General features: G+C 41.3%; 1 protein-coding gene across 39 annotated transcripts in view; it reads left to right on the forward strand.

Annotated features, from left to right (window-relative positions):
• The window catches only part of TCF7L2 (transcription factor 7 like 2), a 204,769-nt gene that overhangs the window by 63,346 nt on the left and 124,752 nt on the right, over positions 1-16,671 (forward strand). For 38 of the 39 annotated variants that reach the window (XM_083441758.1, XM_083441760.1, XM_083441757.1 and 35 more), the window contains exon 4: positions 15,014-15,115. In XM_083441758.1, the coding sequence (XP_083297884.1) occupies positions 15,014-15,115 (102 nt within the window). Of the gene's footprint in view, positions 1-5,362; positions 5,579-15,013; positions 15,116-16,671 lie in introns of those variants that run through there. The other variant, XM_083441747.1, reaches the window with a different exon arrangement.

Genomic DNA, 16,671 nt, shown 5'->3' on the forward strand with positions numbered 1-16,671 from the left:
TTTCTCTTCAGACAGCTGCAGGCCATGGTTGTTTGAGGGAGGAGACAAAATGTTGCTAAAAGTTCAGTCCCCACAGTCGTGCCCTACAAGTGAGTGATATGCCTCAGTAGGGCTGCAGTTATCAAGGGCGGAGAGAGGTTTTGTGAATTTTCTAAAGAGAAGCCACAGATGCAGGAATGGTTAGTTAAGAAAATGGTTCAGTATCATACGGAAGAACAAGGCATATTCTAGGGATTTAACTCGCAGAGATGAAATACCAAATCTTGGAGTTGTTGGACAGAAAGAAACTGGTATGGCTTGGGTGGGAGGGAAAAGGAAGAAGAAAAGTGTTCATAAATGTGTGGCTCGGATATGTAGGGAGATGGTATAAGCCCAACCATAGCAGAGAAATGTGGGCTGTAGGTCCATGAGGATTATAGTTTTGTATGGTTTTGCTGAATCGTAGCTACTTAGAATGTTATACAATGCTGGCTAAAGAATGACCTATGTATCAAAGGCACCTCACTTTGAATCACTACCATGCTACCCACTCACTAGCTTGACTTAGGCCCGCTTCTGTTTTCATCTCAGCCTCAGTTTGCCATTGCAACATGGAGGTGGTAATCCTGATTTACTTACTCTGCAAGAATTACGACGAGTTAATGTCTGAGAAATGTATAGGATACTCTTAAGGCTCAGTACTATTTCTATTACCCAATAGATGTAGGTCTTAATAGGACTTACAGTGGGATTACACTGTAAAAACCATGCCATTATTTTTGCTAACATTTTACTCATTATTTGAGCTTTATCTATATTTTGTGTTTTCTAACATCGCAACTAGAAGTACAATAATACCTTGGTTCTTGAACGCCTTGGTACTCACACGTTTTGGCTCCCAAATGCCACAAACACGGAAGTAAGTGTTCTGGTTTGCGAACATTTTTGCAACGCAGCTTCCGATTGGCTGCAGGAAGCTGTGGTTTTCGAACCGTTTCGGGAGTTGAACGGATTGAGTTCAAGAACCAAGGAATGACTGTACTATCTATCATCATGTTTTGATATAAGTGGCATGATGATTGAGACAGACTCTAGATGTGCTGTGGCTCTTGGCTTATGTTGATGAGATGAGGTGTCTATATGGGATATGAGCAGCCTTTGAACAGTAATGCATTTATTGGCATTGTGCATTCTTTTTAGCGGTTCTGCTGAGAAGTATTTTGGCCACCGTTAATGCTCTTTAACCAAATGATTGACAATGTGCAAGTATCTACAAAATTTACTATCTCATTTTGGAGTGCTGTTTATTTTGTTTCACATGTATGCTCTCTACTGGTTTGTTGCTGCCGACTGCATAGCTGACTGTACTGCAAATATAGCTGAATCCTTCTTGTTTTAACCTTTATGTAGTGGAGTTATTTTAAGTAAAGCTGCTTTAAAAATAAACAAGGTATATTCCTATTTTATTTGTGTGTGTGCGTGCCTGTTTGCACTCGTGCACTTGCATAACGACAAAATGTGAACAGTGGCCTGTCATATTTCCTGAAAACCACACTCCTTTAAATAAAAATCAATATCAAAAGTAACCTTGTGGGTGACGCCTGTTATTTACAGCTGATCTATGCTTAGGAACAAGTGTATCCTTTCAGGTTATTTAAAGGTTTTAAAAGTCCACGGGCCCCTTATATTCCCTCTTTGCTGTAGCCTAAGGGCTGAGAGTGTTTGGCCCATAGTTGAATATTGTGGGTTAGTGGAGTGGGTGGGAGTGGCTTAGTGGTTGAGATGCCTGTGGTGCTGTTTTGTCTACTGGGGGGAAATGTGGTCAGAGGTTCTCAGTCAGTGTGCTGGGCATTCTTCAGCCTGGAAATGAGAGAGGAGGCATTCACATTGCTTCCTACCTCTCCTTGTCCCCCCCACACCCTGCAAGAATCCCTCTCATCCACTACCACAAATATTTGGCACAGGGAACAAATGTCAGCAAGGAAGAAGGCCAAATTATGTCCTTTAACGCTCCACCTTCTGTGTTTTGCTTATTACATCTTCTTGGGAGGAGGCTTAACTGCGTTTTAAGCCTGGAAAGCGCCGCTCATTAATATTAAAATGTTCATGTTTACTGCTTATTTACTGGCCTCTTGTCTTGCGTAATATTTTGATTTCGATAAAATGAAAACAAATCAATACAAGCCTCATTAATCATTAATGTTTTACATGGTGAAGCTGCTTTGCCGGTTTAGATCACTGTATGCATTAAACTCATTCCTGCATGTTCCGTTCCCGGAAGTTCAAAAAGACTGTTATTACTGGTGTGATTTTTTTTTTTTTTTTTGCACCAAACGCCAGTAACTGTTTCCACTAATCTTTTTTATATATTTTAAAAAACTGTTGGCCACCTTTTCAACAAAACAACAGTTCTATCGGCTAAACTGGCATTAGGGATTTAAACCAAAGTACCTCAGCCAAGGGACACGGGTGGCGCTGTGGGTTAAACCACAGAGCCTAGGCCTTGCCAATCAGAAGGTCAGCGGTTCGAATCCCCATGACGGGGTGAGCTCCCGTTGCTCAGTCCCTGCTCCTGCCAACCTAGCAGTTCGAAAACACGTCAAAGTGCAAATAGATAAATAGATACTGCTCTGGCTGGAAGGTAAACAGCGTTTCCATGTAATGCTCTGGTTTGCCAGAAGCGGCTTTGTCATGCTGGCCACATGACCCGGAAGCTGCATGCCGGCTCCTTTGGCCAATAAAGCGAGATGAGTGCCGCAAGCCCAGAGTCGGTCACGACTGGACCTAATGGTAAGGGGTCCCTTTACCTTTACTTTACCTCAGCCAAACCAAGCCCAAGATCTGCTACATCCTATATCACTCACCCTGGAAGATGTGGCCTCACTCTTGCACTCTTAATTTACATTCAATAATTTCAGTGAGTTTGCTCAGACTTAGTTGGAGTCAACCCTCTGTCAAGAGCAGTATGCCAATATAAAAATTCTTTCTGATTTTTAGAATTTCGATAGAAATTCACTTATGTAGAGGAAGAAAAGCAACAACTTTAACCGGTTCCTATACAAAAAGAGGTTTCTCCTTTCCTGCCTATTGCTCAAACTGTATTAAAAAGTGTGTTGATTGAAATGCTGAGCTTTTGAGGGGATAGCCTATATTTCTCCAGCAAACCAAAAGGGTTTGTTTTCCCAAACATCATTTCCACAATTCTTTTAATCCCCCCACCCCAGGGTTCACTTTGAGTGGTTTGTTCCTTCACATCTGAACATTTCGTGAAATAATTTGGGCTGGTGTTGGCTGGTAGGGAGGCTGTGGGCCTGCGCTGAGTGACTTGGATTAGACATTTGTAGTGTCCTATCAAATCACAAGTGTGTGGAGATAGTTAACCATTGTGCGAGGATTTCAGCCTTGCATCTTTTACTTTTCTAATGGACAATTGAGACATTCAAGCTTATGGGTTGAAAGGAAAATGGGTGCAAGTGGTTTTGCTGGCCTCCCAGGCTAATGCTGTAGAAGAAGCAAATAGAGAAAAGGATTATTGATAGGGGAAACAACTGGTCTTGAATCCTGGGAGGGAATGTTTATTTCTCTGCTCTCTAGGAGGGATTTGGAAAGAGCTGTAATCCTGGGTTAGGAGTAATTTGTTACAGCAAGATGATACTTGAGTGGCAGGAGGTTTCTGGCTGAGGCAGCAAGAATTTTTTTTAAAAAAATTTATTGTTCAGGGGAGTAGCTGGTCTCTTCCGAAGGTCAGCCTGACATAAATCCCCCACCCTGAAAATTTTGTTTCACAACTGACAAAATTAACCAAGAGGACAGTTGACCTTTTTGCATCATCCTAGGGCATCTGTGCACACACATCCTCCCTCTTCCCTCCCTTCCCCCCAAAAAAGGTTTCAACGAAAAGAATGTGCAGAAGAATGAGAGCACAGTGAAAAGTTTAAGTTTTCTGCTGGGACTTTAAAAGCATTCCCACCTTCTCCTGTGAGACCAGAATGTTTCTGTTTTTAATATTAGCTCAGCAACTTCCAATCTTTTTTTCTGTTTTACTGAGATGACATTTTCGGTATTAAAGCATCCTGCTTGTTTTTCTATTTCCCCACTGACCCTAGGGAAGAGAGAATTTTGCAAGTCTCTGGGTTGTTGGTTTTGGGGGGTTTTTTTGGTGAGAGAGAGAGAGAGAGAGAGGCAGTAATCTTTGGAGCCAAATGTTTTGAAGTAACCCCTTGTTACAGTGAAGGCCCATTCACAGGAAAAGCCACAAAGGACGTGACAGAAAATTCAGTTTGAAATTTTATGGGTTTACTTAAGAGCATATTTAGCAATTCATTCCTTTTTTTGTCATGTTCAACATTAGGAGAAAACTGGATTACTCATGTTTAAAATGACCCCTGTAGTCATCATAGTAGTATGCTAGAGGTAGTAGTACTTGGAAGTTAAGAAAAGAAAATGAATTAAGCATAAAAGTACATCTATCATTAAGTAGACTAGTGTTAGTGATAGCAAAATTGATATGGGGAAAATAATAGTCCAAGGAATTGTAATTAAAAACATGGAGGCTGACGCTGTAGTGGGCATTTTTAAGAGTGACTAAGTGGATGAGAGGAGTTGCTTTAAGTCTTTTAAAGCACCTGAAGATGTCCCCCAAACCAGTTTTACTCCAGCTGGGCTCCAAAACTGTCATTAAGCATAGATACAGGAAAAAAATTATGTGAGGAATCAAAAGCAAATCTGGGGGAGTGCAGCTGGTGAGCTTGCACCCGGTGCAGAGCTTCTGGGGTGCTGCAGGGAGCGCCACATCTATGACATCTAGTGGAAGGCAAGAGGCAGGGCGCACATGCCAGATTTTAGCATTGCACAGGATGCTGCTGAAATTTGAGATGCCCAGGTCCACGACTAGTGAGATTAATGCAAGGAGAAACAGGGAAGATGGGAAAATTAATAAACCATTTTTCTCTCCACCAATTCTCCACTACAGCCACTACTCCACCACCATCATATTCATGTTATCTCCATAAAAGTGAGTTGGAACATGAGTATGTCAAGTTAACAGCATTATTGTTAGCTTCCATATTTGTGGTTTACACGGGGAGGGAGGAGCAGAACTGTATCCTCCAGCCCCTTCCTGACATTTTCATGGGTGCTGCAGACCATCAGAAAGGAAATTTCATGTATGTACACCCATAAGCGTACCCCTGTAGTCAGGAACCTTCCATGTTCTAGATTCCTGATCAGCTAGAGGGTATGTGTGCATATAACTTTATGTATGTAGGCTTTGTTTCCCAGTGCTTTAGTAAGCACTTGGAGATTGTGAGGTCATAGACATGCTGCTATAAGGGGAAGGTGTGCACCCAGTGATGAATAGCACATGCATGCAGAGATTCCAATGAATAATCCTAATGTGTAGCTGTTCCTTGAGAGTGGCACCACATAGTCATTTCTTATTTAAAAGTGGCTTAGAAAATATGGCTTCGTTGGGACCACTCTCCTTACATATTGGGTTATTTGCTGACTGTGAAATCTGAGTGTTGAGCTCTCTCAGAAATTGTTATTTTGTTGTTGTCGTTGTCAGGCAGGCCACCTTGAATAAAATATTGGGGTGCAGGTAAGTCCCGCTTGCATAATCAATCACAAAACATGGCGCGTGAACACCATTTGAATGGCAATGCCTGTCTACTGGAGGGGGGCCCTCAATTATTTTATTGGGGGCAGGGGCGAAGGGACCTCGGTCACAAGGAGTTTTAGTGTTACAGGCACATTACTATTTGAAGCTGGATCTCATTCGGTTGGAGCCAAAGCTGTTTTTCTTGCCCTTTCCCTCCTGATAATAGTTCCCTGAACTCCTGAAAAGGTGTTCTAGAGAGGACCAGGAAGCCTTTGGAGTGAAGTAGGAGGCTACTATGGAAATGGGAGGTAGCAGAACTAGGTCAGGGGCAGATGAAGTAGGGTGTGAAGCTGGAACATTCTGGATACAATGGCATGGTGCCCTTTCCCACACAGCAGAGCTCAGCCTACTGCTTTATTTTCTGGGGAACTAGGTTCAATGAAGTAGACTTTGAGATGACGATAATGCAAGTAAGCAGAAGTCTTAAGGTGGCTCTCATTGAAGCCTCCTCCATGGCAGTGAAGACACAATACTACATTGCACCAGCAGAGTTTTTCCAGCTGGTACTGGACTTCCACTCTCAGAGGGCAGTTGTAGCATGTTTGCTAAGAAAGTTGTTTTTATCCACCTTGACTTTAGCTGTGCTAGTTCAGCATTTTAGTCCGTGGTTGTGCCCAGAGCACTGTCTAATATTGGGGCTATGAAATGAATTTACGTTATTTCAGCCCGAAGACCTGGACCTGGTGGTGGTTATTCAACCCTCGCCATTATGTGCTTATTGCATCTAGCAGAAGTGATTAATCTCACAAGAGGAGTGAGCCCATCTGTCTTGAAAGAAGTTGTTGTGAGGCCACTATTAAATAAGCCCTCTTTGGTCCAAGGACTGCAGTACTGCAGAGTTGGAATGGATCAAAAAGGTCAGCTACTCCAACCCGCTGCAATGCAGGACATTTGTTTGCCCAGTGTGGGTCTCGAACTCATAACTCTGTGATTCTACTGGATGATTGCAAGTAAGGTGTTTGTTTGTATGAACGGTCGCTGTGTGACTCCTAGTGCTCTTGAATGAAACTGATTGCCTGGATCTGTTTCAGTCTAGTTTGGGCATGATTTGGCACGGAAATTGCCTTGGCTATCCTAATGGATGACTTGGTCTGGATAATGTGTCAGAAGATTCTAAGCCGGCTATTTCTTCTGCATCTTTCAGCAGCTTTTGATAAATACCATTAACCGTGCTATCCTTGTGGATAGGTTATTGGGAATTGGGGGTGTTCCCTTTCTGACTGAATGATTGATTCTGAAAGATGTTCTTCATGAAAGCTGTCTCTTAGCAGACGATCAGCTGCTTGCTTCATCAGGTGTATCTTCAAATCATTCTTCAAGGGCAGCACCATGTACAAAGAACTACAGTAGCTGATCCATGAGTTTACCAGAAGTGTTAATGATGGTTGATAGAGTGACATAGTCCAGAAAAAGTCATAGCAAGTGAACCTGCTAAGCACAATAAAAGACACTCTTCATAGAATATTTATAGTATTAGAGCAGGAACAAGTGGGCTGCTCAATCTGGCATCTAAATTGTTGTTTCAGAATGTGCTATCTGCTATTGTATGATTTTTGTGGTTCCGCTTCCAGTTATGAACCTATCTGTTGACCACATTTTTGTGAATGAAGCTGACATTCTAAACTTTAAAAAATAAATGCATTGCATTCACTTGGAAAATCTTGGTTGTATTTAAGGATTATGACAGAAAAACATGTCTAGATCTGTCGGTAGTGGATTGGTAATCTACCAGTGGGTTACAGTAGCTTTCCAAGTGGATGATTTAGCTGTACATTCAGTACACATTGTGGAGAATGCAGTGCAAATCATTGAAAGGAGATTGATTTCTGGGTTAGGTGGTGAGATAGATTAGTGGCAATGAACAAATTCTGTGTTGGTGGATCTCTATAATATAGTGTTGGGAGCCTCTGAATAAGCTTAGCAACTGCTCTATATTTCCATTGTCATCTCTGTTCCATAGGATTAATATAGTGATGACTGCAGATTATTGGGTGGAATAGACATTTCATTAATCTGTGTTCAGTGCGTTTGTGTTTTTCCTTGGTAATGTCTTGTTCCCCCAAGACTGGGCCTATCTGTGGGAAAACTTTCCAATGGCAAATATTATCTTCTATAACTAGATTCTTCCATCTATTGAACTAAGTGAGTTCTTAGTATATTATGTCAAGAAAATACCTCTTAACATCAAAAACAAAAGGAGTAAGGAGTTAAGGAAAGTGGTCCTATAAATATCTTAGGTCTTGGTTTTTCTGATACTGTATCATAATTTTCCTGACAGTCATGAGGTAGAGCATATTGGCAGGATTTTGAGTTTGCAACTTTGTTTATTTGTAAATTTATTTTCTTCTTTCCACAATAACTAATAATTCCACAAATAACATCAAAAACAAGTCCCCCCCCCCTTTCCCCATATATACATTTATCCTTTCAACACTATATCTTGTGAGATTCTTAAAATCTTGCGTCTTCCCTCCATTTCCACTTCCGGTTCTTTATATATACCAAATTCTACTGCATTTCCATATCTACGCTTAACCCATTATTATATCCTTAATTATCCAAATTTCTGATAATTGCAAGCATTTAGTTGACTAAACTAAATTTGCAACTTTGAACAGGTCTTCGTGTTTTCCCAAGTCTGCTGTTCCTAGTCTCTCTGAACAGGATTTTGCTCCACTTAGCTGTATTGCCATTACCAGATATTTTCTCTAGAAGTGCTTTAGCTTTCTGCCTTGGGCTGTGCCTCATTTCAAATGTCAGTGTAGCAATAAGATGGTTGATAACATCTGCTTTCTTGCAGGACCCAAGATACATTTCCTCCTCCCTCTCCACTTTTTAAAAAGCCCTATCCTTTGCCATTTGAGGTGTTTGCTTTCCCCCTTGTGATGACAATTTAACAGCCTTTCAAGGCTGTGTTGTGTTTCTCCTCACCCACCCCCTGTGCACGGATTCTAGCCAGCCACACATTATAATATTTTGCACAGACAGTAGGAGCCTTAAAAGATTTGGAGTTCTCTCTTCCTCTCTCTCAAAAACAGAAGAAGCAATAATGATCTATTGCTAGATCATCCTTTCAAATCAATATTGAACTTCTGGCCAGTATATCTATATTAATATTTCAGCTTTAAAATGGGACATCGGAACCTATATACATTTCCCCCCTGTTTTTAATATTACACCAGTTTGTTGGAACATAATATTTCCTGTCAAATAGAAGTAAGGCTGGAAAAGACAAGAAATTACAGAATTTTTATAGAACAGAGTATTTGGATTCTCTCTTTACTGTATGATATAGACACAAAGTTGGGATCCTGTGAAGGAAATATCTCGCCCCCTCCTCCCTTCACCTTCTCCTTTTGCAGACACTTGCAAGTTGGAGGGACTCCTGGCTCACATTTGTATTTGAGTCTGAAAGAATAGCATTTCCTGCTGCTTCATGTAGGAGGAAGGAAAGGATTTACCACTCTCTAGTAATGGGACAACCCCCCCAAAAAACTCTAAAAAACAAACAAAACACTATCAAAGAGAGAGAGGGAGAGAGGGAGAGAGAGAGAGACCCCTCTGATTAGTTGCATAATTCTGCTATAGTAAACCTGAGAAGGTAATTACGCATTCTCCTTCTAATATATGCTGTGTAAGTGCTGTGATGTAACCCTTCCTCTGCCAAAAGAACCATCCCTTCTTTAGTTTCCAAACTAATACCTTACAGCATTGTGTGTGGATGGTGGGGCAATTACTTGGCAGTTCATTCCATTGTGCAAGAGTTGCTGTGGGCTGGATCGCTGCTACATAATTCCATAGCAGTGCTTTCTCTTTCTCACTCTCTCACCATCTGGATTGAGTTAGCTCACTCGGCAGTAGGACTGAGTCTCATTTCCTCCAACCAGTAATGTTATATAGGCAGTGATCCTGCCCTGCCCTAACATAATTGAAAATTATGTGTATTGTAGACTCGCAGCGCTGAAATGTAGACTCGTAAAAATCTGGGGCTCAGGTAGCCTGTGGAGATTGGATTTGGCACACAATGAAGCTTTTATGTAAAATAAGAATTATAAGCCACCACATTAATATTGTATTATGGCCATGACAATTCCTGGGCTGAGAGACTTTGAGGCAAGCTTGAAGCTGTTGAACGAAACAAACGTTTTATTCTTTTATCAATAGAGCTGGATCTTTTTATTAGGGATGAGCTAAAACCAGGGGGTAGGGATTGAGGGATTCACAAATTTATTCGCTCATAAATGCACCCCCTTTCACCAAGATTTTGGCGCTCTCTCTCTCTCTCTCTCTCTCTCTCTCTGCAGGTGGTAGGTATACTGCAAAGAAAAGGTGCTCCTTCTCACATATTCAGGTGACTACTGGCCCCTGTTCCTGTCATTCAGGCAGTTGTGGTGATACAATTCCATTGAAAGTGTGTTTGAAGTCCCTGTTGGCTGCAGCTTTGACACCATTTTTGTGCACGTTCAGTATAGCCCCCTTCTTACAAGCAGTAGATAGTTTCACATAACCAATCAGATTTAGCTGTGTGATTACTCCACTGAGGGCTCAGCTAACACAGAGGGAGAGCAGAGCCTTTCCTCTGAACTGGGTTTGTTGTGAGCTGAAACCTATTGACTATACAGGTGTTATTTGGAAGAAAATAGGCTGCAAAGCAGGTACAACAGTTTCTGGTGATGGGAATACAAGCAGCAGGGAAGTGGTATGTAAAAAGGTGAGCTTCAGTGGGTCTTTTGGGCCTGTGAGAGTGTCTTTACAAAAAAAGGCGCTCTGGAGAATATTGCTGGAGAATCATTTTAGCAAGCAGCATAGTTTTTTTTAAATTTTGATGAAGACAGCTTTTTCAGGTCTTCTTTTTGTTTGTGTTCCATAGTAACCTTCACTTGGAGGTTACTTCATTGATTGCTGTACAGTACTCCAGTCTTTGATTGAGTTCGTTTACCCCATGGTTTATGTATCAGCATAATATCTGTTGCTAGTAATACCATCCTTATTGCTAATAACACGCATTGATTTTTTTAAGGCATAGTTCTACATAATTTGAGATCACACCTTTTAATGTCAGAATAGTATTGGTAGAGATTTTCACACTTTGAGACTTTCAGGTTTTCCTCTCAAACAGAAACGTTCTTCAGGTCCTTAAGCTTTTAAAGATAAGTTTGGAAGTGTGTAACCAATGCTTGGTGAAATCTCAGTAGCAAATTTTCCAGTGATTTGAGATGTGGGCTTCAGTTTGCTACATAGATAATGAGCAAATGAGCAAACTCAGAATAAATTTAGCAGAAGAAGCTAAAATCTTTTCCAAATTTGATTTAAAAAAATTAAATATTTAATCTGGTTTGAGTCTTGTAGCAGAATCTGAATTATCGTTTGCTACAGTGATTTGACGCCCCCCGGCACAGTCCCCCTACTGGCATCCCCCTACCAGCACACTCTCTCTGCTTGTTTCCAAAGACTGACTACAAAAGAAGAAAAATGGCACCTTTTAGAAAGGTTTTTTAAATTGGTATTTAACATTTGGGAGGGAGCGGGGGAATCCTAGCAAAAAAAGACAGCAGTTAAAATGTATAAGGAAGAGCGTGAGATCCCTTTTGGTTGCTGCAATTATGTTTAGAATCTGATATGATTAGATAGTCTCCAAACTGCAAGTAAGGGAACTGGGCCTCTATTTTTGATAATAGTTTTTGGCTACCACTCCCAATAAATATATATTGCATTGAGCAGCATTGCTAAACTACAGTGGTACCTCTGGTTACGTACTTAATTCATTCTGGAGGTCCGTTCTTAACCTGAAACTGTTCTTAACCTGAAGCACCACTTTAGCTAGTGGGGCCTCCCGCTGCTGCCGCGCCACCGCCACACGATTTCTGTTCTCATCCTGAAGCAAAGTTCTTAACCTGAGGTACTATTTCTGGGTTAGCAGAGTCTGTAACCTGAAACGTATGTAACCCGAGGTACCACTGTACTTGTTATTAAACAAAAGGTTAGTAGTGTAGTAACAAAATGTTTTGCACTCCTTAAACCAGCATTAAACCTGATGCTTGTGGTAACCTAAGCAAGGATTTTAACAGCCATTCTCGTCAGAGCTTAAACACATGATCATCAGTTATTGATTATGTACTAGTTACTGGGCTATACCACTTCACTCTGCAGTGACTGCTGCCAATAGGAAGGAAGGCCCACATATGAAAATCTAGCAACTGGAGAACAGAATCCAGACTATCATTATCCTGCTAGTGCTACGTATTTATGTGTGAGGTGGTTCTCTCTCTCTCCCCCCCCCCCCCCGTTCTCCCAGTAAAGGTCAGTTGTAAAGCTTCACTGGAGCTTGTGCTGAAAAGTGACTAGGTAAATTCAGCACATTCTTTCTCAGCAGGACCTTCTTCCTGCGTATCCCGAATCCTATCTAGTGACCTCAGTAACGAGAATAAGCCTTGGCTGCTATTGTTGGAGGGAGTGAGCTGTACCCTATTCCTGCTTGTGCATCGTGAACAGGATTGTTTACGGAGTCTCAGTTTCACGGGCAATCTAGTGACTTATGCAAAGCGGTTGCTTGTACGTCATGGGGACACATGTTCTCCAACCGACTATCTTTTATAACTTGTGCTGATGGACAAGGAGGAAATTGCTCTGCTAGACTAACAGAACTCAAGTCACGGCTGTCTTTTGAGGAGAGCAGCATGCAGATACAACACTGTGGGTGTGATCATTGTTAGAAGTGATGCTGACCTATTGACAATACAAATATTTGGAGAATCCACTTGTCTCTTTTCTCTGTTCTAATCTGTTTTCATTTTATTTTACCACGTTGCCATATCCACCCCTTCTTTCGTGGGCAGTTTTTTAGCCTAACACCAACACAGGGGGGTTGGTTGGGGTTGGGGGCTTCTTCAAGACTATCTCTTGTGCTTTGCAGATGAGAGCCCCTTCTCCCATTACAGTTTTAGGGATATATTTGTGATGTTTCAAATGAAAAATATCAGCTTTGAATGTATGTGTGTCAGATGTAGGACTGTTACCACCATTCTCATTCTTGATGCTGATTCTGGCATGCTGCAGCTCTGTGATGGATGGGCGTTGGCACGTGCATAATGCATGGAATGGTCCAGAGGAGGGCTTTTAAAGTGGGTTTCAAAAACTGAAACATACACTTTGAAAATAGCACTATACTGCCTATCATAGATGTTGTCTTGCCTGAAGGAGTAGAGAAGGACACACTTTACCAGGGCCTGGGTTCCTGGCCCAGGTTGCAATTTTATTACTATGACAGGGCAGCCGGAGGGAATGAGTCAAAGTTGCAGATCTTGCTTGAGGATGTTTATGGAAACCTGTTTCCTGTATTTGGATACATTGGGCAGGATTCACCTGACATAACCCCATCTGCAGAAGACCTGCTCAAGAACTTCCGCTTGCCCAATGGGGCTTTCCTCCCTGTATGCCCTCCCCGAAACTGGCTCCTGGAGGGAGAGTCCCACATAAATGGCGGGGCGATAATAGTTCCTGGCTAGCTGAGATGCTTGCACAATGTTGAATTTATGATTATTTACTAAATTTATTTACTGCCCTTCATCCAAAGATCCCCAGGCATATACAACATAGAAACATATTATGTATAAAACAACAACAACAACAAGCAATACCCCCCACATCTAAAAGGACAAAGAATGTTTAATAACCAAAGGCCTCATTGAAGAGGAATGTTTTTGTTTTGCCTGGCACCTAAAGATATGTAATGAGGGCATCAGGAGAGCCCCCCCTATTGTCTGCATCTTGTGAGATTTGCTGGTCCCAGTCAGAAACAGGACCAGAAAAAGCAATGTTCTGAACAGTCAGTTACTGATCTGTGCCCTTCTTTGGAACAGAGGAAGTGTGCTTAGAAAGTTAAACCATGACTTGTAGTTTGAGAAATAGTTGTACCTGTGTGGCATGCTCAAGGAAGTACCAGCCCCAAGTTTCCTCTGCATGGACAGGTAGGAGGGAAAGCTGGTGTGAGGAACATAGGTAAAGGTAAAGGGACCCCTGATCATTCGGTCCAGTCGTGGCTGACTCTGGGGTTGCCGCGCTCATCTCACTTTATTGGCCGAGGGAACCAGTGTACAGCTTCCGGGTCATGTGGCCAGCATGACTAAGCCGCTTCTGGCGAACCACAGCAGCGCACGGAAACGCCGTTTACCTTCCCGCTGGAACAGTACCTATTTATCTACTTGCACTTTGACGTGCTTTCGAACTGCTAGGTTGGCAGGAGCAGGGAATGAGCAACGGGAGCTCACCCCGTCACGGGGATTTGAACCGCTGACCTTCTGATCGGCAAGGCCTAGGCTCTGTGGTTTAACCCACAGCGCCGCCTGCGTCCCTTTGCGTGAGGAACATAAAAACCACAATAACTGATACCAGAAAGAGTGGGAAGCCAAAATGTATGTAAGTAAATATCTAGTGCACCCACCTGCCAAATATGACTGTCATTCATTCTTTGATATGAAAAGGCTATATAAATTTAGAGGTTTAAAGTGAATTAGTCTATTTATAAAATGTTTGTAGCTATGGTAGTCCATTAGGCAAAAGCAACTTGTTGGGTTGGGGAGAGCCCACTATGCTAGCTCCCCGGCGGGTGGGTGGCTTACTGTGAGGGAGAGGGGAAAGGCAGTGGGGCGGGCAGCATGGGGCAGACACACTGGTGGAGCCAATCTGGTGCTAATGTTGGTTTATTTGCACCCTGCCTCTTTCTCCACCCCCCTCTCAGTGGTGTAATTTCAGAAATGTAGAAAATGTAATTTCAGAATTAACATAAAAAGCTTTGTTTCATAACTCATGAGACTGTATGTCTGGAATGGGATTGTAATATGTATATGGGAGGGAACCCATGTTATGTATTTGCCCGTCCCTGCCCCTGCAAAAACTTTTAGAAGGCACATTTTCCGGCAGTAGCTTTTCAGCCATTCCCTACTTGGCTTATCAGCTTTAATGCCAGATTTTTCAACGTTAATGTGCAGTTTTAAAGTTACTTTTTTCTGTTCACGGATATTTCTATTCCTGCAATTGTGGTAACGATGAGTTGCCCTGTTTATTCCTTCCATCCTCTGCATAATTTTCCTTTCCAGATTTACCATAGCGATTGGCATATGAAACAGAACATTGTGATTGCCCTTTTATTCCCCTTTTAATAAACACCTTGGAAATGTCTGTACACTCCATTTTTGTTCAACACAACCCCAATAAAGTATTTCTGTGGGGCTTTTACTTTATTTTTGTTGCATGCATTTTAGTTTCACTTACTTCCCCACGTTGCCTAATATGTGTTTGCTTTTATTTTATTTTTAAAGTTGCCTTTCTTTTCTGAACTCATTTTTCTTTTTCCCCATTTTTGTTTCCTCCATCCAGTACCTGCAGATGAAATGGCCACTGCTTGATGTTCAGGCAGGGAGCCTACAGAGTAGGCAAGCCCTCAAGGATGCTAGGTCTCCATCTCCAGCACACATTGTTGTAAGTAAACGAAGATGCACTACTTTTCTTTCTGTGTCTCTGTTTCTTTGGTGGAGGGGAAAGAGGAACGGGTTTAATGAGTATTGCTTGTCACTTTTTGCCTTCTCCAGTTAAACACATTATGAAATAGTGGGAATAAATTCTCAGTTCTTGCTCTTTGAAATATCCATCAAGTTAAATACATTTTCCCCCTTTGTACCACTTATAAAAGTGTATTAAGTTATCTTATTAAGGAACAAGTGCTTTTTTGGTGAGAGGGCCAGTACAGTGGTACCTTGGTTTACAACCATAATCCGTTCCAGAGGTCCATTTGTAAACCAAAACAGGTTGTAATGGGACCTCCAAATTTTTTTTGTTCGTAATCAAAAAAAAAAAAAAGGGGGGGGGGAGGTTGTAATCCATAAAAAGGTTGCAAACTTGGACATGCACTTCCAGGTTTGACGTGTTTGTAATCCAAAACGTATGCAAACCAAGACGTATGCAAACCAAGGTACCACTGTACTCATTTTTTATAAAAGAGCCATGGGTGCCAGCACAAAATGGCCGCCATGGGCAGCAAAAAAGAGATGGTGATACTCAGTACTGGTGAGTGCTGTCACAAAGAAAACCACTGGTCATAACTGTTGATCTTCAAACTGGGCTTATGATGATTGTTTGAAACACAGTTTTACTGAAGAAAAGGGACAATTCATAAGCAAGCTTCTTATTTGTGTGTTTCTTTTTTATTAATTCAGATTCAGAACATAAGAAGTTTGGGCTGCAAAGAATGTTAATTTTCTTTTTTTAATGAGCTCCGCTTTTCCTAGCATGAGAAATTGATATGCAGCCACACTGTGTCTGAATGGAAAATTAATTTCAGTCTGAAAATAATTAAGGATGGTTTCTATTTTTGTAGGCAGAGGTGTGTGTGTGTGTGTGCGTGCGCATGGATGTGACAGAATGACATTTTAAAAATTCTGGATCAGTTTTATAAACCTATTGTGGTAGTATTTAAGGAAAGTTCTTCCTTGACCAAAGTGTGCTTAAGATAGCTACCAAAGTTACAACATGAAGCCTACTTGTAGGAATAGTTTCTTTAAATACTTCAAAAAGCTTCATGAAACAACTTGTTCACACTACAACTATAACTCCCACATTCTTATCACACTATTCATAAAATAAAAATGGAAGAGAAACCCACTTCAAGGAAACAAAGGTTTAGGTGAATCAAAGTAGACCATATCCATATGGATATGGTCTACTTTGATTCACCTAAATATATATAGGACACCTGTTAACCTTTTAAAGCGGCTTGTTCATTTACAAAGTCCTTAATTTCACACAGCTAATTTTCCACCTTTTAATTACAATTCATACATTTACAATTATTTTCCATGATAAAAATGTAAGGTATAAATGGGAGTTAAACACTTACAGCTAAATTATGATTTATTATAACATCTATAATGGTATATAATAGTGTGTGTAGGTTTTGTTTTTTGTTTTGGTACCAGCAGTTGTTGCTTATTGATAATATTGGGTGGATCAGGAATACTTGCTATTTTACCTTGTAAGAC

Source organism: Podarcis tiliguerta, assembly GCF_965153285.1.
Source record: "Podarcis tiliguerta genome assembly, chromosome: 5".
Taxonomy (NCBI): Eukaryota; Metazoa; Chordata; class Lepidosauria; order Squamata; family Lacertidae; genus Podarcis; species Podarcis tiliguerta.